At 47.4% G+C, this 26,319-nt stretch overlaps 1 protein-coding gene across 4 annotated transcripts in view; it reads left to right on the top strand.

The window, feature by feature from the left end:
- ABL1 (ABL proto-oncogene 1, non-receptor tyrosine kinase) overlaps positions 1-26,075 on the top strand; it is a 317,567-nt gene extending 291,492 nt beyond the window's left edge. For all 4 annotated transcript variants that reach the window (XM_085613961.1, XM_085613960.1, XM_085613963.1 and 1 more), the window contains 3 exons: positions 16,632-16,721; positions 16,973-17,137; positions 20,604-26,075. In XM_085613961.1, the coding sequence (XP_085470087.1) occupies positions 16,632-16,721; positions 16,973-17,137; positions 20,604-22,276 (1,928 nt within the window). In that variant the 3' untranslated portion in view covers positions 22,277-26,075. The remainder of the gene's footprint in view (positions 1-16,631; positions 16,722-16,972; positions 17,138-20,603) is intronic.
- Positions 26,076-26,319: the final 244 nt, after the last annotated feature.

The raw sequence follows: 26,319 nt of genomic DNA, 5'->3' as shown, positions 1-26,319 counted from the left end.
CCTTGCTTGGAGATGTTGTTTCCGGGGTAATCTGTGGTCTGGAAGCAGATCCTTGCCCAGAAATCGCCGTGGTTTTCCGTCCCACGGACGACGACGACGTTCCCGTCGACGGCTCGGGTGTCACCAACGGCGTCCCCATCGACGATATTTTCCTCGTCGACGAAGTCCTCGTCGACGATGTGGTTGTAGACGATTCAGTCGTCGTAGATGCCTTTGTCGTCGATGCCTTCGTCGTCGACGCCTTCGACGTCGACGGGAACGTCGTCGACGCTTCCGTCGTCGACGCTTCCGTCGTCGACGCGTCCGTCGTCGACGCGTCCGTCGTCGACGCGTCCGTCGTCGACGCGTCCGTCGTCGACGCTTTCGTCGTCGCTTTCGTCGACGATGCCTTGGTCGTCGACATCTTCGTCGACGATGCCTTGGTCGTCGACATCTTCGTCAACATCTTCGTCGACGATGCCTTCGTCGTCGACGCGCTCGTCATCAATATCCTCGTCGTCGACTCTTCCGTCGACGGAGGGCTCCTCGTCGACGAGGTCTTCGACGGGACTATCTTCGTCGTCGACGATGATTTAGACGACGGTTTCAAAAGTATAATAGAGGAGATAGGTGTACCTGCAGACGATGATGATGGAGTCGTCGTCGTCGACGAGCGGGCCGACGCCGCTGTGGACGTGGACACCGTCGTCGTTGCTGTGGAGACGTGTCCTGATGGCCTTTTTTGCGCAGAGGATGGTGTCGCAATTTTTGAGGCCGACAGAGTAGGCTTCTTGAAAGTGAGAGAGACTTTACCAGACGCTGAGGATTTCGAAGATCTTGCCTCTGAAGACTTTTTGTGCGTCTTCTTAGGAGGAGCGTCTGAGGGGCCAGGAGATGTCACTCTCGGCCTCTTCAGGGAGACTTCAGAAGCTCCGGAAAAGCTCGCCTCTGAGGACACCACACTGTCTTTGTCCTTGAGCCTGTCCAGCCAGATAAGCAGGCGGCCCTCCCTGTCTCTCAAGGTCTTATGTGGAAAAGACCTACATATCTTGCAGTCCTTAGGGACGTGGTCCGGGTAAAGGCAATACAAGCATAGCTCATGCTTGTCGTCCACATGCAGCCTCTTCTTCCCACATGAAGAGCAAGCCCTGAAAAGGGCTTTCCTCTGGGAGTCAGACATGCCAGGAGTTGTAGATAAAATAAACACTCACTGCAGCAAAAAGAGGCCTGAAGTAGTCAGTGTTGAAATCCTGAAGAAGAAAGTCACCAAAAATCGTGAATAATCTGGTTTGAAAGAAATCCTGAGGAGAACTCAGGCTGGAGACTCCCTAGCACAACGTGCGGTAGAAAATCTGAGGGACTGAGGCTCCTGCCAGGAAGGTTCTAGAGGGAGGTGATAGCTGATTGGCTGGCTCTAGGAGTTTGGTCCTTTTTACATAAGGACTATGATAGGCGGCTAAGGGGAGGCCCTTAGGCCTATTTTTCTCTATGTATGTCTATAGGACATTACTTTTTTATGTACCGGAGGCTCCCGTCTCGACGACGGGGAATGATTCAGGCATGTGAATCTATGAAAGACACCCCTAATACTGGATAACTGCTGTTACAGGTAAGTAACGCGTTTCTTACAGAGACGCTGCAATAGAATGAGGCAGCTCTAGGTTTCATTTTGTGTACAGAGACGCTGCAATAGAATGAGGCAGCTCTAGGTTTCATTATAGCATACAGGCACGCTGCAATAGAATGAAGCAACTCTAGGTTTCATTATAGCTTACAGAGATGCTGCAATAGAATGAGGCAGCTCTAGGTTTCATTATAGCTTACAGAGATGCTGCAGTAGAGTGAGGCAGCTCTAGGCTTCATTATAGCTAACAGACGCTGCAATAGAATGAGGCATCTCTAGGTTTCATTATAGCTTACAGAGACGCTGCAATAGAATGAGGCAGCTCCAGGTTTCATTATAGCTTACAGAGACGCTGCAATAGAATGAGGCAGCTCTAGGTTTCATTATAGCGTAGAGAGACGCTGCAATAGAATGAGTCAGCTCTAGGTTTCATTATAGCGTACAGAGACGCTGCAATAGAATGAGGCAGCTCTAGGTTTCATTATAGCTTACAGAGACACTGCAATAGAGTGAGGCAGCTCTAGGTTTCATTATAGCTTACAGAGATGCTGCAGTAGAGTGAGGCAGCTCTAGGCTTCATTATAGCTTACAGAGATGCTGCAGTAGAGTGAGGCAGCTCTAGGCTTCATTATAGCTTACAGAGATGCTGCAATAGAATGAGGCAGCTCTAGGTTTCATTATAGCTTACAGAGACGCTGCAATAGAATGAGGCAGCTCTAGGTTTCATTATAGGTAACAGACGCTGCAATAGAATGAGGCAGCTCTAGGTTTCATTATAACTTACAGAGATGCTGCAGTAGAGTGAGGCAGCTCTAGGTTTCATTATAGCTTAGAGACGATGCAATAGAATGAGGCATCTCTAGGTTTCATTATAGCGTACAGAGACGCTGCAATAGAATGAGGCAGCTCTAGGTTTCATTATAGCTTACGGAGACACTGCAATAGAGTGAGGCAGCTCTAGGTTTCATTATAGCTAACAGACGCTGCAATAGAATGAGGCAGCTCTAGGTTTCATTATAGCTTACAGAGATGCTGCAGTAGAGTGAGGCAGCTCTAGGTTTAATTATAGCTTACAGAGATGCTGCAGTTGAGTGAGGCAGCTCTAGGTTTCATTATAGCTAACAGACGCTGCAATAGAATGAGGCAGCTCTAGGTTTCATTATAGCTTACAGAGACGCTGCAATAGAATGAGGCAGCTCTAGGTTTCATTATAGCGTACAGAGACGCTGCAATAGAATGAGGCAGCTCTAGGTTTCATTATAGCGTACAGAGACGCTGCAATAGAATGAGGCAGCTCTAGGTTTCATTATAGCTTACAGAGATGCTGCAGTAGAGTGAGGCAGCTCTAGGCTTCATTATAGCTTACAGAGATGCTGCAGTAGAGTGAGGCAGCTCTAGGCTTCATTATAGCTAACAGACGCTGCAATAGAATGAGGCATCTCTAGGTTTCATTATCGTCGACTGGATGAACCACCTAACAGCACTCAAAGGTCAATCCCTCCATATCGAGTCAGCATAATCAATGGGAGGGACCCTGGACAGAAATCTAAACCTGCAAAAACACATTAGCACCTCTACAAAAGGACACATTGTTAAATGAAAACCCTGAGAAAACTGAAACCATTCCTGCCCGCAAATGAATTCAAACAGGCAGTTCAAGTGCTAATTATTCCTAGAGGGGAATATGTTAGTGTCACTCTATGCGGCCTTCCCAGATCGACGACGGCCCCTCTTAGAGCCTCAATCAACGCAGCAGCTAGACTCATCACAGGCTCTAAAAGACATAGCCACATCTCCCCTGACCTGCGAGCCCTCAACTGGCTACCCTTCGAGGCAAGAATTCATCTGAAAATCGCTTGTATGAGGCACAAGGCATTACTTCACAAAACTCTGAGTTATCTAGCTCAGAAACTGGTGCTCTCGTGTGGTGACAGATTCAACAAGTGCTCCAATAGTTTCCTACTGAAACCACCACGATTTGTAAAGAAGAAAACATACAACTGCACCTTCTCAGTAATTGCCCCCAGGATTTGGAAAGCTTTGCCCCCAGAAACGAGACCGAATCCTTCTACCGCATTCTTCAAAAAGGAAGTGAAAGCAATTCTCATGGCTAAATTTTCCTGAACTTTACGTAAACACCTGTAATATATTTATTTATATAGTATTAGTGACTAATCTGTATGTGACTCACCTATACCTCTCTGCTTATTTTCTATTCGGTACTTCTGCACTGTAAAACGCTCTGATACCCGTAAGGGTCTTGTTCATGCTATACAAAACATTCAAAATAAATAAATAAAATGATAGCTTACGGAGACGCTGCAATAGAATGAGGCAGCTCTAAGTTTCATTATAGCTTACGGAGACGCTACAATAGAATGAAGCATCTCTAGTTTTCATTATAGCTTACGGAGACGCTGCAATAGAATGAAGCAGCTCTAGGTTTCATTATAGCGTACAGGGACGCTGCAATAGAATGAAGCAGCTCTAGGTTTCATTAAAGCATACAGGGACGCTGCAATAGAATGAGGCATCTCTAGGTACCATTATAGCTTACAGAGACGCTGCAATAGACTGAGGCAGCTCTAGGTTTTATTATAGCGTACAGTGACTCAGCAATAGAATGAGGCAACTCTAGGTTTCATTATAGCGTACAGAGACTCTGAAATAGTATGAGGCAGCTCTAGGTTTCATTATAGCTTACAGACACTGCAATAGAAAGAGGCAGCTCTAGGTTTCATTACAGCTTACAGAGACGGTGCAATAGAATGAGGCAGCTCTAGGTTTCATTATAGCCAACAGACACTGCAATAGAAAGAGGCAGCTCTAGGTTTCATTACAGGTTACAGAGACGGTGCAATAGAATGAGGCAGCTCTAGGTTTCATTATAGCGTATAGAGACGCTGCAATAGAATGAGGCAGCTCTAGGTTTCATTATAGCTAACAGACGCTGCAATAGTATGAGGCAGCTCTAGGTTTCATTAAAGCTAACAGACACTGCAATAGAATGAGGCAGCTCTAGGTTTCATTACAGCTTACAGAGACGGTGCAATAGAATGAGGCAGCTCTAGGTTTCATTATAGCGTACAGAGACGCTGCAATAGAATGAGGCAGCTCTAGGTTTCATTATAGCTTACAGACACGCTGCAATAGAATGAGGCAGCTCTAGGTTTCATTATAGCTTACAGAGACGCTGCAATAGAATGAGGCAGCTCCAGGTTTCATTATAGCGTATAGAGACGCTGCAATAGTATGAGGCAGCTCTAGGTTTCATTATAGCTTACAGAGACGCTGCAATAGAATGAGGCAGCTCTAGGTTTCATTATAGCGTACAGAGACGCTGCAATATTATGAGGCAGCTCTAGATCTCAATATATCCAACAGAGACACTGCCTTACAATGAGGCAGCTCCAGGTTTCATTATAGCTTACAGAGACGCTGCAATAGAATGAGGCAGCTCTAGGTCTCAATATAGCCAACAGAGACGCTGCCTTAGAATGTGGTGGCTCTAGGTTTCATTATAGCTTACAGAGATGCTGCAGTAGAGTGAGGCAGCTCTAGGTTTAATTATAGCTTACAGAGATGCTGCAGTAGAGTGAGGCAGCTCTAAGTTTCATTATAGCTTACAGAGACGATGCAATAGAATGAGGCAGCTCTAGGTTTCATTATAAGTTACAGAGACGCTGCAATAGAATGAGGCCACTCTAGGTTTTATTGTAGCGTACAGAGACGATGCAATAGAATGAGGCCGCTCTAGGTTTCATTATAAGTTACAGAGACGCTGCAATAGAATGAGGCCGCTCTAGGTTTCATTATAGCTAACAGAGATGCTGCAGTACAGTGAGGCAGCTCTAGGTTTCATTATAGCTTACAGAGACGCTGCAATAGAATGAGGCAGCTCCAGGTTTCATTATAGCGTATAGAGACGCTGCAATAGTATGAGGCAGCTCTAGGTTTCATTATAGCTTACAGAGACGCTGCAATAGAATGAGGCAGCTCTAGGTTTCATTATAGCTTACAGAGACGCTGCAATATTATGAGGCAGCTCTAGATCTCAATATATCCAACAGAGACACTGCCTTACAATGAGGCAGCTCCAGGTTTCATTATAGCTTACAGAGACGCTGCAATAGAATGAGGCAGCTCTAGGTCTCAATATAGCCAACAGAGACGCTGCCTTAGAATGTGGTGGCTCTAGGTTTCATTATAGCTTACAGAGATGCTGCAGTAGAGTGAGGCAGCTCTAAGTTTCATTATAGCTTACAGAGACGATGCAATAGAATGAGGCCGCTCTAGGTTTCATTATAAGTTACAGAGACGCTGCAATAGAATGAGGCCACTCTAGGTTTCATTATAGCGTACAGAGACGATGCAATAGAATGAGGCCGCTCTAGGTTTCATTATAAGTTACAGAGACGCTGCAATAGAATGAGGCCGCTCTAGGTTTCATTATAGCTTACAGAGATGCTGCAATACAGTGAGGCAGCTCTAGGCTTCATTATAGCTTACAGAGATGCTGCAGTAGAGTGAGGCAGCTCTAGGCTTCATTATAGCTAACAGACGCTGCAATAGAATGAGGCATCTCTAGGTTTCATTATCCTCGACTGGATGAACCACCTAACAGCACTCAAAGGTCAATCCCTCCATATCGACTCAGCATAATCAATGGGAGGGACTCTGGACAGAAATCTAAACATGCAAAAACACATTAGCACCTCTACAAAAGGACACATTGTTAAATGAAAACCCTGAGAAAACTGAAACCATTCCTGCCCGCAAATGAATTCAAACAGGCAGTTCAAGTGCTAATTATTCCTATAGGGGAATATGTTAGTGTCACTCTATGCGGCCTTCCCAGATCGACGACGGCCCCTCTTAGAGCCTCAATCAACGCAGCAGCTAGACTCATCACAGGCTCTAAAAGACATAGCCACATCTCCCCTGACCTGCGAGCCCTCAACTGGCTACCTTTCGAGGCAAGAATTCATCTGAAAATCGCTTGTATGACGCACAAGGCATTACAGCACAAAACTCTGAGTTATCTAGCTCAGAACCTGGTGCTCTCGTGTGGTGACAGATTCAACAAGTGCTCCAATAGTTTCCTACTGAAACCACCACGATTTGTCAACAAGAAAACATACAACTGCACCTTCTCAGTAATGGCCCCCAGGATTTGGAAAGCTTTGCCCCCAGAAACGAGACAGAATCCTTCTACCGCATTCTTCAAAAAAGAAGTGAAAGCAATTCTCATGGGTAAATGTACCTGAACTTTACGTATCCACCTGTAATATATTTATTTATATAGTATTAGTGACTAATCTGTATGTGACTTACCTATACCTCTCTGCTTATTTTCTATTTGGTACTTCTGCACTGTAAAACGCTCTGATACCCGTAAGGGTCGTTCACGCTATACAAAACATTCAAAATAAATAAATAAAATGATAGCTTACGGAGACGCTGCAATAGAATGAGGCATCTATAGGTTTCATTATAGCTTACGGAGACGCTGCAATAGAATGAGGCAGCTCTAGGTTTCATTATTGCTTACTGAGACGCTACAATAAAATGAGGCAGCTCTAGGTTTTATTATAGCTAACAGACACTGCAATAGAATGAGGCAGCTCTAGGTTTCATTATAGCTAACCGAGATGCTGCAAGAGAATGAATTAACCGGAGAATTCCAACAAAACGAGGATGGCACACATGGTGGGTATGTGCACAGAAGCTGAAAAGGTGACATATGACAGTAGAGGTTGCCTGAGGTAGTAAAAGTAGACGAGTTAATTAGAGAACCTATTATCGCTTGAGGGAAGAGCGTATTGTAGCAGAGCATAACACCGATGAAGAACCAGTAATGAGGGCTTGTTTTGGAAGCATTGATAATGGTTGGACCAAGGGGAAATATAAAATGAATGTATGGAAACTAAACCTTTGCGACTGGCCTAGATGTAATACTAAACCATATACATATTCCAGAAAAAAGATTGGCAACCAAAGGAACATACCTCAACAGTGAGAGAGAGGAGACTGATATGGAAGTTAGATTGTTTTAGCGTAAGATGTGTGCTCACCAGGGTTGAATATGGTAGAACAGTAAAACTTTAGGGTCAGGATGTTGAGCATGGTGTGTAAAGCAACAATTTTTTCAAGAAAACCAAAGCCGGATTTGGTGTGCTTTGAGAGAGAAGTGGCTAGCGGCCATGTTTTCTGTATTGTAGAGTTGAACTTGACAGTGGAAAGGAGGAGAACAGATTGGTTAGTTGAAAATCAAAACCTCATTGGATTGAATATGCTAATAGTGATCAGCCAGGGTAACAGAAATGTTCAGTGTCATGTGTGCCAGTAGAAACGCATGCTGTGTGTACCCCTTCCATATAGTGTTGGGTCCGAAGTTGTGCAAGTTGTTTTTCCTTCAAAGAAGACTTTCGAGTCACAAGACCAAGTGACTCCTCCTCTCAGTGATACTGCGCAAGGGCATCAAATCCTTTGTTAGATTGTTTTCTCTCCGCCATCGGGTTCGTACGTGTGTGCCTCTGCCCCGTGTTTCGACTCTGGAACGATTCTTCAGTTCTTTAACTGTCTTTGGCAGCATTGTTTTGATTGTGCTTCACCCTTCTGCGCTTCTCTTGAATTTCGTCAGTTTGGGATCTGACCTAATCACCATTTGGGGCACCGCCCGTCTCGGGCTCACTCGCTCATTCACTTCTTCATCTAAGATGTCCTTCTGATGGAACCCACACCCTTTAGATTTTGCCCTTGTTTGCCATGCGAAATATCTGCAAACTGATCAACACCATGTCTTTCGCTGGACCATCATGAGGCTGCGACACGTGCAAGTCCTTTCGGTCCAAGAAGACTCTTGGGGATAGAAGTGCTTGTTAAATGAAAATGTGGATAAAAAATATAAGGCGGCTCCTTCTGACCTACTTTTTATCAGGGGTCATGTTCCACCTGACTATAGTTGCTACTACGGCTCGTAAGCTAGCAAACAGCCAGGCAACTGGGGATACCCCACATCCTGAAAAGGAAAATAAGAGAATTGATGCAGCAGTGAAAAGAGTCTCAGCACAGGCAGCTAAACATTGGCATAGGCACGCTATGACAGAGCCCTTTGGGAGGAGATGGAGAAACTTTTACAATACCTTCCTGAGGAACATTGTAAATGGGGCCAAAAAATTGTCACAGAAGGTCAGGCCATCACCAATGACTTTGTCCAATGTGCACTAGATGTGGCGGATACAGCTGCTACGGGTGTCACCATCAGGGTGCTATTCACACAACACGCATTGCTTGGGTGTTTTGGTTTTAAAGCAGAGGGCCAACAGGCAGTCCTAAATATGTCTTTTGACAAAGAACACCTCTTTGGCCCACAAGTAGACACTACCCTTGATAAAAAATGATACTGACACAGCTAAGGCTATGGGAGCAGTACATATGACAATTCCTAGAGGGTCCTTTTGTCGCACAGGCTACAGGGGTGCACATCAGTCTGCCACCACATACGCCTCCACTTCCCAACAAAAGCAAGCCCCGTCTGCCTACAGTAAGATCTTTTTTAGAGGTTCTTTCAGAGGCAGAAACAATAAGGGAAGGTTGCAGGGTTAGCTGCGCGCGTGGTGCAACCTCCACTGCAAAGTAGTGACTACCCAGTCCTCCACTCCCCCCAACCACTCCACACCTGTCGAGGCAGACTACAATCTTTCTACCCCATCTAGGAATCCATCCATCACCACAGACAGAATGGTACTAGACATTATCCAACATGGCTATTGTCTGGAGCTCATTACCACAACATTCAACATCCGCCTCGCACTCACAGGTTGTCACAGGATCATCTAAGACTTCTCAAACAAGAAGTCAAAGCCCTTCTTCTCAAAGGGGCTATAAAACCTGTCCTGCTTCAACAGGAGGGATCAGGAGTGTATTCTCTATACTGTCTTTTTCCCCTAAAAAGATGGGTCACTAAGATCAATTTTAGATCTCCGACCTCTCAATCAGTGCATCATCTCAGAACATTTCCATAGGGTTACCCTACAGGATGTCATTCCACTTATCCAACAGGGCAACTTCATGGCAACACTGGACCTAAAGGACCCGTTGCCATAGTTCCTCAAGCGAGGTTGCATATGCGTCCCCTACAGCAATGTCTAGCTCGCCCGTGGTTTCAGTCACAGGGTCACCATGAAGATCTAGTGTTGATAAACCGCCATCTCACCATTCTCTGCAATGATGGAACACCAACAACCTACTACAGGGGCGGCCTTTTCTGGACCCTGTTCCTCACCTCGCGGGTTGTGGTGCCCATCTACGAGACCTCACTGTACAAGGTCTGTGGGATGCAAAACATCAATCACTGCACATCAACTACTTGGAGCTTCATGCGATCTTCCTAGCACTGAAGGCTTTCCTTCTTCACCCATCTCACAAGGTTGTCCTAGTGTGGGCGGGCAATACGACAGCCATGTACCATCTACAAAAACAGGAGGGGGGGCATTGTCTTCACCACCACACTCCTCTCTTGGCGAAATATCTGCTGGAAGCCGGCAATGATTTTGCAGACCTGCTCAGCAGGATGCACCAACAGACCCACAAATGGGAACTCCCCTCGCAAGTCCTCCTTCCTTACTTCCAAAGGTGGGGGTTCCCTCAAATAGACCTTTTCACCACGGCCAGGGATATTTGCCTATGCTTTTCCACCTCTCCCTCTCATTCCGTTTCTGGTTCGGAGACTCAGGCAAACATCTCTCCATGATCCTGGTAGCTCCCACCTGGGCACGTCAGCCCTGGTTCACATCACTACTAGATCTTTCGGTAGTTTCACACAAGAAGCTCCCCAGCAGGCCGGACCTAAAACATTATCTGCTACCTACTCCAGCTGCAAAAGGCTGATTTAGCCCATCCTTACATTAGGTTACACCTCACTGCCACTGCTGCTTATCTCCAAAATAATGGTCCTAACTCAATTATTGACACAACGCAATAATCTTATCCAGTTATGTCTTTCCAGATTAGAGCTAATTACACAAAAAATCATTTAGAATAGCTCATGATATTCAATATAACATTATAACATGAAGCGTTTGCAACATCCAATTCTTGAATCACCATATATTTATTTACAAAAATCTCATAGATTATATAATGTTCGACACATGGTTGCTCCAGAGTGAACGTGCATAAAACAAGAGTGCTAAGGAGTGAGTGTGTAGAAAGAGTTAATTTGAAGGACAGTAAAGCAAACATTAAAATCCTTTACAGAGTACACGGTTATAAATCACCGTTTGAAATGGCCTGGTCACGTTTCAAAATATCACCAATCAATTAAGTATTTCATACACAAAATCTAATTCTTGTTATGGCACGTTTTAGGGAATTACGTGTACCAGGCTTTACAACAAGAGGGGTGTCGACGTTTGGACCCGTCTAAGGGTACAGAGGTATTTTGTGGCCTTGACCGTGCGGGTCTTCTTCAGGACAAAGTGGGGAGGGTAAATGTAAATTTGATACTTGTATAGCGCACTACTCACCCGCAAGGGTCTCAAGGCGCTTGTACGAATACCGCTGTGGAACCCATCCTGGCTTTCCCTGTGAGGCGTCCACTCCTGGGCACCCCCAAGGTGGAGGCCAGGCATCCTTAGCGTTGTGGGGGCCGTTGTGGAGATTAAGCAAGCTATTGCCCAGAGTTGCAGAGTGGGACTCCATGATTGGAATAGGCACCGAGGCGAGAATTATCAGGTCCGTGGAATTTTTGAGCCCAAGACCCGCCGAGGCGGGGAATTGAACCCTGGTCCCAGGCTAGACCTCTGCATCAGGGTCTGCCGCTCTAATCATTGAGCCACACTTCTCCACCGGGTGGGAGGGAGGGTGTTGGGGCAACCTGACGTGGTCCTCGACTTGACTTTGTATCTAAAATAAGGGGAAAGGATGATAAGGATGTTGCATTGGTAACTGGTAACTACAATTAACCACCAGCAGAAGGGATTGTTGGCTTACCTGGTATAAATCCAGGTATTCAGTTCCCATAGGTAACGTGTAAAAATCAATTAATTAACATGTAGGCAGTCCTGTCTCGTATGATTGCACAGGCTGTCAAGCTGAAATTTACCAGAATTCAGAAATTAAGGGAAAGGTCGGGGGCATACCCGTCCTCCAAAAGGTAACTTTATGCGAATTAAAAGATACCTGCAGTCGTGGGATCAGTCAGTTCTGCAGTGTCACGGGCCTTTTTTTTTCGCTCCCGGCGCCGTCCTCGGACAACGCTGTCCCTAGTTTCAGCCCCGGTCCGGGGGCAGACTCCACAATTTCCTTCCTATCTGGACTACCATCACCTCAGACAGATGGGTGACAGATAATTTGGTCAGGCTTCTGCCTCGAACTAACATCTACCCCCCCAAACATTCCACCCAAACAGCTCCCAATGTCACAGGAACATTTGTCACTTCTAAAGCAGGAGGTAATCTCCCTCCTACAAAAGAATGTGATAGAGCTAGTTCCTGCCCACCAACAAAACATAGGAGTTTACTCCCTATATTTTCTCATACCAAAAAGGGATGACACTCTAAGGCCCATCCTGAACCTCAGACCCCTAAACCACTGCATACACTCCAGCAGGTACTTCCCCCTACTCTCCCAGAACGACTTCCTTGCCACCCTAGACCTCAAGGACGCCTATTTCCACATTGCCGTTCACAAAGCTCGCAGGACGTTTCTCAGATTTGTAGTGGACGGTCAACACTATCAATTCAAACTGCTCCCATTCGGAGTCACCACAGCACCACGGGTGTTCACTAAGGGCCTAGCGGTAGTGGCAGCACACCTGCGAAGACAACACATCCACGTCTTCCCATACCGAGACGACTGGCTCATAAAAGCCAGCTCATACAACCAATGTGTACAACACACTCACGCCACTATCCAACTACTTCACGAACTGGGCTTCACAGTAAACCACACCAAGTCCCATCTGCAACCGTCCCACGTAAAACAATACCTCGGTGCCACCATAGACACCTCAAAAGCGCTAGCCTATCCCAGTCCTGCCAGGATAGCAAACATTCAGGCTCTACGCGCCAAATTTCAACCGGAACACTCTCTTCCAGCTCGAGTGTTCATGAAACTTATAGGAATGATGGCCTCTTGCATATTCATAGTACCTCACACAAGACTCCAGATGCGTCCTCTCCAAGAGTGCTCAGCGCGCCAATGGAACCAGGCCAAGGGTCAATTGACAGATCTGGTGTTGGTAGACGGTCGTGCCCATCGCTCTCTGCAGTGGTGGACCACCAAAAACCTTTCCAAAGGGCGACCGTTCCTGGAACTGGTTCCTCAGATAGTACTGACAGCGGACGCATCGCTCTCCAGCTGGGGAGCTCACCTACTACATCACCTCAACAAAAGTTACTCCACATCAACCATCTGGAGTTGCTAGCCATATTCTTAGCCCTAAAGGCCTTTCAAACACATGTCTCGGGCAAGGCCGTCCTAGTCCGCACGGACAACATGACAGCCATGTACTATATACAAAAACAAGGTGGCACACACTCTCCGCAGCTCTCTCAGCTAGCACAGAGCATATGGAGATGGGCCATTCCCCAAAAAATCTTTCTCCTAGCCCACCATGTCCCAGGAGTCCAAAACACTATGGCCGATCTGCTGAGCAGACAAACCCAACAGATCCACGAGTGGGAACTCCATCCACAAGTTCTTCATCCGTACTTTCAAATGTGGGGGTATCCACAGATAGACCTCTTCGCCGCCCACGAAAACGCCAAATGCCCAAGCTTCGCCGCCAGTTATCCACACCCATTGTCCAAAGGCAATGCAATATGGATGAACTGGTCAGGCAGATTTGCGTACGCTTTTCCGCCTCTCCCACTCATTCCATTAGTGGTGTGCAAACTACAGCAGCACTCCCTAACCCTTATCCTAGTTGCTCCAACTTGGGCCAGACAACCGTGGTACACCACACTGCTGGAACTCTCCGTAGTTCCGCACCAAAAATTACACCTCTCTCCACGCCTCTTAACCCAGAACCATGGAGCGATCAGACACCCGGACCCAGCTTAGCTCAACCTTGCGATCTGGCTCCTGAAATCTTAGAATTTGGCTACCTTAATCATCCCCCTGACTGTATGAACGTCATTAAAGAAGCTAGGCGTCCTATCACTAGAGCTTGCTACGCAGCCAAGTGGAAACGATTCGTGATTTATTGTCACAAAAATAATATCAATCCCTTGGATGTGTCTATCCAACACATCATAGGCTACTTACTACACCTACAAAGATGCAACCTAGCCTACACGTCTATTAGACTACACCTTGCTGCCATAGCAGCGTATCTACAAAATAGACAGCATCTATCCCTCTTTAGAGTACCTGCCATAAAAGCCTTCATGGAAGGCCTCAAACGAATAATTCCACCTAGAGTGCCACCCTCACCAGTGTGGAACCTAAACATCGTTCTCACAAGACTAATGGGCCCACCATTTGAACCTCTACATAAATGTGAGCTCCAATTTTTAACATGGAAAACAGCTTTCCTTGTAGCCATTACTTCCTTCAGAAGGGTCAGTGAAATACAAGCACTCACCATTCAAGAACCTTTTCTGCAAATCCATCATAATAAGGTTGTTCTCCGCACTAATCCAAAATTCCTTCCTAAAGTCATTTCTCCCTTTCACCTCAATCAATCTGTGGAACTGCCCGTATTCTTCTCACAGCCAAAAATCATTGCAGAAAGAGCTCTGCACACTCTAGACGTCAAAAGAGCTTTACTCTACTACATCGAGAGAACACAACCTTTTCGAAAGACCAAACAATTATTTGTGTCTTTCTCACCACCACACAAAGGCAACCCCATCTCCAAATCTGGGATAGCTAGGTGGATTGTTAAATGCATACAGATTTGCTACCATAAAGCAAAACTAACGCTATCTGTTCCCCCTAAAGCCCACTCTACACGTAAGATAGGGGCTTCCATGGCATTTTTAGGGAACATCCCCTTATATGATATCTACAAAGCAGCTACATGGTCTACACCGCACACGTTCACTAAACACTATTGTGTAGATGTGCAAACTAAACAACTGCAACAGATACTGGTGGTTGCCGCTAAGAGGGGGTACTGCTACACAATCTATGCACAGTGTGTAATCTGCAGCTCATATGCCTCGAACGGAATATGCTACTTACCAGTATGCATCTGTTCCTGGCATGTAGAGCTGCAGATCTACACACGCACACCCGCCTCCCCGGCTACCTTTATCTGTTCCAGTTTTATCTAATTTAGATACAGCACACATGGGCATCTTTCCTGTTTCTTACAAAGCGCCATCATTTCCCTGCTGGCGAAAAACAATCTGAGGATGGAGCCGAAGCCCATGCGCAATACGATCCAAAGGAGGAGTCACCGACCTCGTGACTTCCAAAGACTTTCCAAGAGAAAAACAACTGCAACATCCGGGCCCAACACAAGAAGGCGATCTATGTACAGTGTGTAGATCTGCAGCTCTACATGCCAAGAACAGATGCATACTGGTAAGTAGCATATTCCTTCCTTACATTTTTTAGAGCCTGTGCTGCTAAAGATAACCTAATTCTAGCTCAGGGCACCTATCTCTGTTTCTTAGAAATATGAAGATCGAGAACTCTCTGTAGACCTGTGTGGGTAAGCGCTTTGGAAAGCCCAGTGGATATGGACATCTATGCTTCTAGCATGAAAATGTAGTTCCTTGCTGTGGAAACACATTTGGTCTATATGCTCGTCTCGCGTTTTGGGATAATATTAAGAAATCCAGATTGAACTCTCTTGAGAAATTTGGTTTGGAGGAAACCTTAAAACTAGTAGCATTGGAGATGGTCCATCTGAGATTTTTGGTTCAGACAGTGAATGTATGAGCATATACTGAAAAGAATACTTCCCGGTAATCTTATATATAGAAACTGAGCCTCCAGGTGGACATTGTGGACGCTGCATCCTTCAAGAATATGAAGTTTGTGGGACTCCATTGTATGTATTTTGTAGGGAGATGGTAGGCAATTGACTGGGTGTGGTATAGTCTCCGGAAACATGTGCACCACTTATACAATTCATATTTATTCAATAAGAGATGCGAGCTAGACAAAGGCAGTGGCTGGTCCTAAAAAGTGTTTTAAGTTCAAAAGGGGTGCAGGATTTGTGTCCCTGCACAATACTGGGTAACCAGGAGCATTTTATTCTCGAGTGTGAACCCAATGGTTCTATGAGGAATAAAACTGCAATTCTGATGACCTCTCGGCCTCCTCTTGCTGCATTGAAACACAAATTGTGGAGCTGCCTCTTGCTGTTCCAGTTGATTCTTTGGTGGCTTTGGTTTCCATATAGAGATGAGGATTCTTAGGGAATGTTGTAACAACGCTGAGCGAGTCCTTGTTTTTGTAGTAAGTCTTTGTTTGGATTCTTTATTGATATGCTCATTAATGTTAAAATATATAGGTTAATACAGAATGTACTGAGATACGCTAATATAGATGCATTTAAGAAAGATAACCATGATGGATTACTGGTGTTACAGGTTAGTAACTTTTTCCTTAATCTATCATGTGATGGAGGAAGAGGCAGTATTAAGTAGCCGTAGTTGTCTTGCATTAGAATCTTTATCAGTGACAAGTGACCTACATACTAATCCCATCCTAGAATAAGATGTGAAAAGGCTTATTTTTACTTTGAAAAAGAACTAAGGTTGTTACCCATGTGGCGGGCAGCTCAGAATATTGCTAGCACAATAAGGTCCCAAAGAAAATCAGGGCACCTAATGAGAGGCATGGGGTAAAGTTTTTAAAATGTTCTGTGGGTGGTGCGCTGATAGCGGGTGATACTCAAGCAAATGTGTGGCTTTATGCGAGACACCAAATCTAGAGTATCATTGTAGTGACGTTGTCTGCACGAGTTGTCTCTTGCTGGAATGCATGGTTGTACATTTTGTTCAATGGCCTCTTGATGGTGAAGAGATAAGCGGGTGTCAATAAGTGCATTCTGTCTTTGCAGGTTGGCAGTGGAACCCTGCAGACCGCCCCTCTTTTGCTGAAATCCACCAAGCTTTTGAGACCATGTTTCAGGAGTCCAGCATATCCGATGGTAATGTCCTGTTTCCAAGTGTGACGGAGTGAGGCTTGAGTGTGTTAATCATGTACTGCCTGAGAGGTGGGAGGGAAACCCTGTGACAACGTTGTACTGGCCTTGGCAGCTTCTGGACACATCCAGACACTTTGAGTCCTATTTATAATGAGCTCCTGTTGGTAAACTCCGCTTCTAAGAGGTGGACGTGACGGATGTTCGTCTCAAAAGATTGTGCCTTCAGTGGGCTCACCTCTTCCTTTTGTTTTCAGAGGTGGAGAAGGAGCTGGGAAAGAAAGGGCTCAGAGCTGTGGTGAATCCTTTTCTGCAGGCTCCTGAGTTGCCAACCAAGACTCGGACGTCCCGCAGGGCTGCAGACAGCCTGCCTACCTGCGACAGTCCCGAAGGCCCTCCTGCAAAAGGCATTGGGGATATAGGTGAGTTTTTTTGGGTTTCACTTGTTTGCTGCGTCAACGTATTTGGAGGGACTAGTGGGCAGATGACAGCTGCTTAGAGGGGACATAGAGGACTCTCTGTATTCTCAGGCCTTGTGGTGTTCTTTGGGGATTGGTTAGACAGATTAGTCCCATTTCTTTCTTTGTTACTTAGATGGTTTGTCTGATGTTGTAGGTGAAAGCATTTGCTGAATTTGGCAGGCGTGGTTGTATAATTGGATCGCTCTGGCTGAATGTTTTCCTTGTAGGCTTGCATCATAACATTCTTTTGCTGTGCTCTCTTTTACATGTCCCGTTGGTAGAGCACCTCTCCCACATCCAACATTACCGCTTTAATATGTGTGAATATTACCGTCTTGGTATCCAACTCTTCTCCATCTCTTTCACACCTATATTACACACCAGTCAAAGATTACACCAACAAAGATCAGCAGTGTATTAAATGCGACCTTGAGCTGCCGCAGGGTGTGGCATGCACCCGCCTGCTGGCTGCGGCTTGACACTGGATCCTGCTGCGCTCGCTGCATGCACGAGGATGCGTGCTAAGGCTTGGCACTGGATCCTGCAGCCCGCGCTGCATGCACTAGGATGCATGTTAAGGCCTGGCACTGGAACCTGCGGCATTCGCTGCATGCACTAGGATGCATGGTACGGCTTGGCACTGGATCCTGCAGCACTCGCTGAATGCACTAGGATACATTTTAAGGCTTGGCACTGGATCCTGCTGCACTCGCTGCATGCACTAGGATGCATGTTAAGGCTTGGCACTGGATCCTGCTGCACTCGCTGCATGCCCCAGGATGCATATTAAGGCTTGGTACTGGATCCTGTGGCACTCGCTGCATGCACTAGGATGCATGCTAAGGCTTGGCACTGGATCCTGCTGTACGCGCTGCATGCACTAGGATGCATGTTAAGGCTTGGCACTGGATCCTGCGGCACTCACTGCATGCACTAGGATACATTTTAAGGCTTGGCACTGGATCCTGCTGCGCTCGCTGCATGCACTAGGATGCATGTTAAGGCTTGGCACTGGATCCTGCTGCACTCGCTGCATGCCCCAGGATGCATATTAAGGCTTGGTACTGGATCCTGTGGCACTCGCTGCATGCACTAGGATGCATGCTAAGGCTTGGCACTGGATCCTGCTGTACGCGCTGCATGCACTAGGATGCATGTTAAGGCTTGGCACTGGATCCTGCGGCACTCACTGCATGCACTAGGATACATTTTAAGGCTTGGCACTGGATCCTGCTGCGCTCGCTGCATGCACTAGGATGCATGTTAAGGCTTGGCACTGGATCCTGTGGCACGCGCTGCATGCACTAGGATGCATTTTAAGGCCTGGCACTGGATCCTGCTGCACTCGCTGCATGCACTAGGATGCATGTTAAGGCTTGGCACTGGATCCTGCTGCACTCGCTGCATGCCCCAGGATGCATATTAAGGCTTGGCACTGGATCCTGTGGCACTCGCTGCATGCACTAGGATGCATGCTAAGGCTTGGCACTGGATCCTGCTGTACGCGCTGCATGCACTAGGATGCATGTTAAGGCTTGGCACTGGATCCTGCGGCACTCACTGCATGCACTAGGATACATTTTAAGGCTTGGCACTGGATCCTGCTGCGCTCGCTGCATGCACTAGGATGCATGTTAAGGCTTGGCACTGGATCCTGCTGCGCTCGCTGCATGCACTAGGATGCATGTTAAGGCTTGGCACTGGATCCTGCTGCACTCACTGCATGCACTAGGATGCATGTTAAGGCTTGGCACTGGATCCTGCGGCACGCGCTGCATGCACTAGGATGCATGTTAAGGATTGGCACTCGCTGCATGCACGAGGATGCATGCTAAGGCTTGGCACTAGATCCTGCAGCACTCGCTGCATGCACCAGGCTGCTGGCTGTGTCTTGGCACTGGGTCCTGCAGCACACGCTGCATGCACCAGGCTGCTGGCTGCGGCTTGGCACTGAATCAAGCAGCACTCGCTGCATGCTCTAGGATGCATGCTAAGGCTTGGCACTGGATCCTGCGGCACTCATTGCATGCAGTAGGATGCATGCTAAGGCTAGGCACTGGATCCTGCTGTACGCGCTGCATGCACTAGGATGCATCTTAAGGCTTCGCACTGGATCCTGCGGCACTCACTGCATGCACTAGGATACATGTTAAGGCTAGGCACTGGATCCTGCTGTACTCGCTGCATGCACAAGGATGCATGCTAAGGTTAGGCACTGGATCCTGCTGCACTCGCTGCATGCACCCGACTGGTGGCTGCGGCTTGGCACTGGATCCTGCTGCACTCGCTGCATGCACCCGACTGGTGGCTGCGGCTTGGCACTGGATCCTGCTGCACTCGCTGCATGCACTAGGATGCATGCTAAGGCTTGGCACTGGATCTTGTGGCACTCGCTGCATGCACTAGGATGCATGTTAAGGCTTGGCACTGGGTCCTGCAGCACTTGCTGCATGCACTAGGATGCATGCTAAGGCTTGGCACTGGGTCCTGCAGCACTTGCTGCATGCACTAGGATGCATGCTAAGGCTTGGCACTGGGTCCTGCAGCACTCGCTGCATGCACTAGGATGCATGTTAAGGCTAGGCACTGGATCCTGCAGCACTCGCTGCATGCACTAGGTTGCAAGGCGAAGGTGCAGAACTGCATCCTGCAAAACTGTACTGCATGCACAGTGAAAAAGGCCGCAGTGTGTAACTGTGAGCGGTGACTCGCCAACTATACTAGTATTTAAACCGAGGTCTCTGAGTGGTCTGATCCTTTGCCCACCGTCCTGTATTCATTAGCATTTGTTTTGTTTTTAGCTCTTGCAAGGTTTTGCAGAGTTCACGCACACAGTCTCCAATACTCAGTCTGCACCTGATGGGTCCCCTGCAGCTTTTAGTACTCATTATTATTCTTAAGATTTGTACCTCCCAATTATACTAAATGTGTACTCGTGGTCAGAGGACACCACCTAGAGAGTACAGTGAAGTAGCCTTCTTCAGGCTGCCTTAAGTACCTGATATAGTGACAAAAGCCCAGCATTCACGCTCAGTAGAAGAGTAGAAACCCTCTTCATGCCTAGACATGTGAAACCATACTTGCATGTACTCCAGTGTTTGACCTTAATACCGTATCTGTTGTGAAATAGCTGTGCGAGCATCAAGCTGGCAGCAGAGCTCTTCATGCCATCTGCAGGACACTCTCCGATCATGGTAAGGCCACTTTTGATGTCAAGCTTTCCGAAGATGCTTAAATGAGTGCCATAGAGTCAATAATAACCCCTAAGTGGCACAAGACCATTGCTGGTGGCATGTGTTCTCTGTAAAGAATATTCTGAAAGTGAATTGTTAGTGTTTCACTGCAACTGGGTGTAGATGTACATGCATATGTGAGCCCAATGGTTGCCTTTTTAACAGTTTGTTGAAATATGTTTGTGTCTTCCCAGAGCTTCCAGACCCTGAGCCAGCAGCCTCACCTCTGCTTCCACGCAAGGAGCGACCAGCTATGGATGAAGACGAGCGCCTGATCCCCAAGGACAAGAAAAGTCTCTTCGATGTCCTGAAGAAAAAGAAGAAGAAGGCCGCGCCTACACCCCCGAAACGTAGTAGCTCTTTCCGTGAACCGGAAACCCATGCTTCTGAGCGGAAGGTTGAGGATGACGGACGAGAGCACAGCAATGGCCTATTCCTGAACTCTGCAGGGGTACCTCTCGACTCACTGAAGCTCCAGAGTCCAAGCAATGGGTTGACAGTCACTAATGGGACCTTGGGGTTTATGTCCCCTCATCTGTGGAAGAAATCCAGTCCAGCAGGCAGTGGACGGGCAGCAGCAAATGAAGAAGAGAGTAGCTTCAACTCCACCCGCCGCTTTCTGCGTTCCTGCTCGGCCTCCTGTGTTCCTCATGGGGCTAAGGATACAGAGTGGAAGTCTGTGACTCTGCCACGTGATCCCCAGTCTACGGGTCGGCTGTTTGACTCTTCCACCTTTGGAGGCCATAAAAGTGAGAAACCAGCCTTACCCCGCAAGAGAGCGAATGAAACCAAGGCCGATTTGGCTCCACGGGGAGCAGTGACACCCCCTCCTCGGATCCTAAAGAAAAATGAAGAACCTACTGATGAGGTTTTTAAAGATCCAGAGTCTAGCCCCGGATCCAGTCCACCCAGCCTTACCCCACGACTTGGGCGCCGACAACCCACAGCCTCACCTTCCTCACAGAGCCAGCTTCAAAAAGACGATGGTGCTAAATCGAGTGCCTTAGGACCTGTTGTGCCTTCGGAAACCAGCTCAAAGCAGAACCCTAGTGTGAGCCCAGTCACTGTCAAGCAGCCTGTGGAAGAGTCGAGGTTGAGGCGACTCAAACAGACGTGTGAGCCACCTGCAAAAGACAAGTCAAAATCCTCAAAATTTAGGGCTTCCCCTCCCCAGCCGCCATCCTCCTCCTCTTCTTCTATAGGTAAACCAGGGAAGACTTTGCACAGCCCAGGTCACGAAACGGCAGGGGATGTAGCACCAGCTGCCAAACAGAAACCTTTGCCTCAGGGTTCAGACTCTACAGGCAGTGACACAGCCAAGTCCTCTCAGACTGGTGAGGGCTTTAAGCGACCACTGCTTCCCTCTGTAATGAAGCAGTCACCCTCCAGCAAGCCATCACCCACTACAACTGCTCCCTCAGGGGTGACCTCATCACCATCCGCTTCCCATGGTGGTGACCAGCAATCCTCCACTGCCTTTATCCCCCACATCCCCACCAGAGTCTCTCTTCGGAAAACTCGACAGCCACCGGAGAGGATTGCTAGTGGCACCATCACCAAGGACGTTGTGCTGGAGAGCAGCGAAGCGCTCCGTGTAGCCATCAACAAAAATTCTGAGCAGATGGCCAGCCACAGCGCTGTCTTGGAGGCAGGCAAGAACCTCTACACCTTCTGTGTAAGTTATGTAGACTCCATACAGCAGATGCGCAACAAGTTCGCCTTCCGCGAGGCCATCAACAAGCTGGAAAACAGTCTGCGGGAACTGCAGATCTGTCCTGCTACTGCTTCCAGTGGGCCTGCTGCCAGCCAAGACTTCAGCAAGCTTTTGTCCTCTGTAAAGGAGATCAGCGATATTGTCCAGAGGTAGCGTATGGACACACTCTCATTCATCTGTCACTGGCTGCAGGCTGCTGATTCAGTGGAGGGTATTTTTGTGGTGGACAGAGGCAGGTGCCAGCTTGTTACAGAAGGCTTTGGCCAAAGGAAGCTCTGCACACAGCCTTACCCTTGACTTACCTTTGCACCTCTAAAAGAGAAACCTTACTCCTTCACCCAGCTTCCCCATAACAGGAACATTTAGGAGCTCACACTACATAAATTAGTGAATGCCACATATTTGTTTATTTGATGTATGGGGGACACAGTTTAATGCTGAAGTGAAGGCTTCAAGTGATCTCTATGCATTTCAGTGGCCACCTGCTCTGCTAGTGAGCAGTGTAGGACTTCTCTAAAGCAGCAGCGTTGCTAGACACCCCAAAGAGAGCTCGTCCATTTCTGAGGATAGATGGTTTGAAGCAAAGGCACCACTGCAAGCTGAGGATGGCCTTGGGCGTTGATTGTGCACTGCTCCAGCATTTGCTCCTCTGAAAAATTCCCATGACCGAATTGAGTATTTCACCAGTCTCCAGCGAGGGGCCTGCATGTATAATCCCAAAACTAGAGTCAGTTACAGGTCAGTAACCATCTCAGCCTGTCCTTGTGGGCACAAAGCCCAACATATAGCAGAATGCAGCTCAACTCAGAGAGATTAGGATGGCTGAAGTGTAAGACGTTGGTGCAGCCTACTATTAGGTAACATTCCATCACAACAGAATGCCTCAGTGATGACCAGGATGTGGGTCCTCCCTTACAAGGCGTGTGGTGCTGAGACGTCCATGGTGGTTGGTATCGATTGAGTGGGTGACGGTTCTCTCCTGGGCCAGCTGTCCTGCAGACGGTGTGCCAGTAACCTGCAGTTTGTGAAGCGCTGTAGGATAGGTGGCTCATGGATTGAGAGGGACAGGAACGCCAGAGGAGCACCCTCATTATGTTGACTAGAGACCGAGAGCAAGCAGCGCGTGGCTCGATGGGAGTTTGATTCCTTGATCCAGCAATGGGTCACAGTGGTCGTGACGCTGGGGATGGACATCCGGTCAGAACCTGTGGAATGTATTTTTCAGTTTTTGGCTGTGCTCCACTCTGGAGTTTTCCAGCAGTTGGGAGAGTTCTACGTTCGGTGAACGTGCGATGTATACAAACTGTCTTACAGTTCCATATTGATGGCAACAGATGCAGTTATCCAAGTGTGCATGTCCAAAAGTATTCTGGGTTGTCTGTCCTTGCACAATTGTGAACGAAAGACGATCCTTTACCAAACCTGTCCTACCTTGAAGACAGAAGCGATTTCTTCTGACTGTGAAAGATATTGTAATGATTGCAACATGCTTGTTTGTTTCACTGCAACTCCTGTCTGTCCAAACAATTCACCTCTTCTCTCATCAAAACTCCTAGTCGATCCCCCCTCATCTTTCTCTTTAGTTGCTTGTTTCACCAGAAGCGCTGGCTCTGCTGGAGAGATTACAGATTTCATGTTCCTACTCCTGCTTGTCTCACCAGCAATTCTGCGTCTGCTGGAGAGAATACATCTCTAATCTCTCTGCTCATGCTTGCCTCACCTGCAGGCCTGTCTCTCCTGGATGCATCTGTAATCTCTCTGCTCCTGCTGGTCTCTCTAGCAGTCCTGCCTCTCCTGGAGAGACTGCGTCTCAACTCTCTGCTCTTGTCTCCCAGCAGTCCTGCCTCTCCTAGAGTGGATACAGCTCTTTCCTCTCTACCCCTGTTTCTCTCACTTACAGTTCTGCTTCTCCTGGAGAGACTGTCTCTCAACTCTGCTGTTGTCTCCCAGCAGTCCTCCTCCTGGAGAGACTGCTTCTCAACTCTCTGTTCTTGTCTCCCAGCAGTCCTGCCTCTCCTGGAGAGACTGCATTTCTAAACTCTCTGCTCTTGCTGGTCTCCCAGCAGTCCTGCCTCTCCTAGAGTGGATACAGCTCTTTCCTCTCTACCCCTGCTTCTCTCACTTACAGTCCTGCTTCTCCTGGAGAGACTGCATCTCTAAACTATCTCCTCTTGTTGGTCTCTCCAGCAGTCCTGCTTCTCCTGGAAAGACTGTGTCTCTAAACTCTCTGCTCTTGTGTCCTAACAGTCCTGGTTTTCCTGAGAGAATGCATTTATAATCTCTCTACTAGTTAGTCTCACCAGCAGACCTGCCTCTCCTAAAGTGGATACAGCTGTTTCCTCTCTACTCCCACTTGTGCCATCCTGCAGTCTTGCCTAGTCCACTGAATATACCTCTAACCTCACCAGCATCTAAGGTCATCCATGAAATGGCCTTAGGTGGGCCTGAGATCCACCTGTCCACATTGGCAGTCTTGGTTGAGGGTCCCTCACATTTGGCTGCTGTAGGAGGTACTAAGGGCACATAAAGACTGGCCTGAGAATGTGGCCAAGTCCAGGTTATTCAGCAGCACATGCCAGGCCTCATGTCCTCTTTACGAATGCCATTCCCTTCCCTGCTAGGATGGGACCCTGCCCTTCTACCCACTCCATGAGCACAGTGTAGCAACACTACTTCCAACCTCTGATCACATGTTCGTAATTGCCAGATACTACACTTGAATGCAGAAATTCTAAGTGGCCTTCTCAGCATCTCTAAGAGTTTAGCCATGGTCCTGTGAGCCTGTGTGTGCGTTGTCCTTCACTGTGCTGTGACGAGCATGGAGGACTTGAGTTCAAGGCTTGCCTTATCCAGCGTAGCACCACAGGGCAGGGCTCACAGGATGCTTGATACTGCTCATACCTTCAGTCTGATGTGATGGCAGGTGACTGAAGCGGAGTCTGTGGCGGTCACCAACTGGCTCACAATTAACTACCCTGTTTCCGTACTGTTCAGCATCCTCAGGCACAAGTATTATGCACACTATGCAAATTCTATTCCAGTAGGGGCACTCGGTCAGCCTGGCACCTGGAGGTTAAAGAGTGGCCACCTGGCAGTAATGAATTGTTCTACCTTCTGCATTTACTGGGTCATACTGTGGCAAAGGTACCCAGAGCCTAGTTAGGGTGTGGGAACTGAAGAAGTGTTTTAATTAGAAATATGAACTTTTTTTTATTATTTAAATGTTATTGTGGAACTTAGCTGCCCAGTTTTTAAAGTGAAATTGCTAAAAAATCAAGTCCACTATTCTAAATTTTTGCAAGTTACTGGGTATCTCCTATACAGTGCATGGGTCTTTTCCATTCAAACATACCCACAGATGCAGTCAGACGAGTGGGGGTCCTTACCCAGCGCTGCATGCATCGCTGCTATGGGACACACAAGCAATTGGGATCAAGGGGTAGTCACAGTGGCCACGGATGTGCCTTACTATTATGCAATCACCACTCGGAGTGAGTCAAAGTGATTCCCTGTCACCTCGTGCCTCGCAAGCATTCTTTTCAGCAATGTCCTTGTCCTTTTCAAGCTGTGTTGTTTGGTTTTACACGCACTTACCCCTCACTCTGCACAGATTGTAAGACTTTAAAGTGAGGGGATCAAAGTCGTGAAAATAAATGTTGAAAAAAATCACGAAACCATAAGCTGCCTTTAAGAAAGATTTCTGATGAACTCAGATTGTGTTTTGCGAAGGTACGTGTTCCATTTTCAGTGACATGTGTTGTCATGAAATTGACATTTTACACCTTTGGTTGACTTTTTCTGTAAATAGCCCTTGTCCGTTGTTTAATGGTGCTTTCTATGCCTGTTAACCACTTCTAAATACGTGGAAGGTTGAATTCCACCCGCAATGCTTCAAATTTGAATCCCTATTGTTTTTTTGTTGTTTTTTTTAAATAAACTCACGTCAAAGGAGTTCCGGCATCATCTTCAATCAATGTGCCTCAAGCAAGGTCCCAGCGCACCAGCCCACCTACGTCCCTCAAGTTGTAACTTTAAGTTGGCTATGAGTATTACAGTTGATATAGAATGAGTTGTTAGGAGCCTCTTACTTGCCCTCTACTAACTGATAGCAACAAAAAAAAAAAGCAGAGCAGCACTTAACCCCTTGAGTGCCCGCCCCTTTCCCCGCCCTGTGCCGGCCGTTGCATTAGCGGGCG

This window comes from Triturus cristatus, chromosome 1_2 (assembly GCF_964204655.1).
Source record: "Triturus cristatus chromosome 1_2, aTriCri1.1, whole genome shotgun sequence".
NCBI classification, from domain to species: domain Eukaryota; kingdom Metazoa; phylum Chordata; class Amphibia; order Caudata; family Salamandridae; genus Triturus; species Triturus cristatus.
The sequence above is the reverse complement of the archived record's forward strand: the minus strand, read 5'-3'. Positions and strand labels throughout refer to the sequence as shown.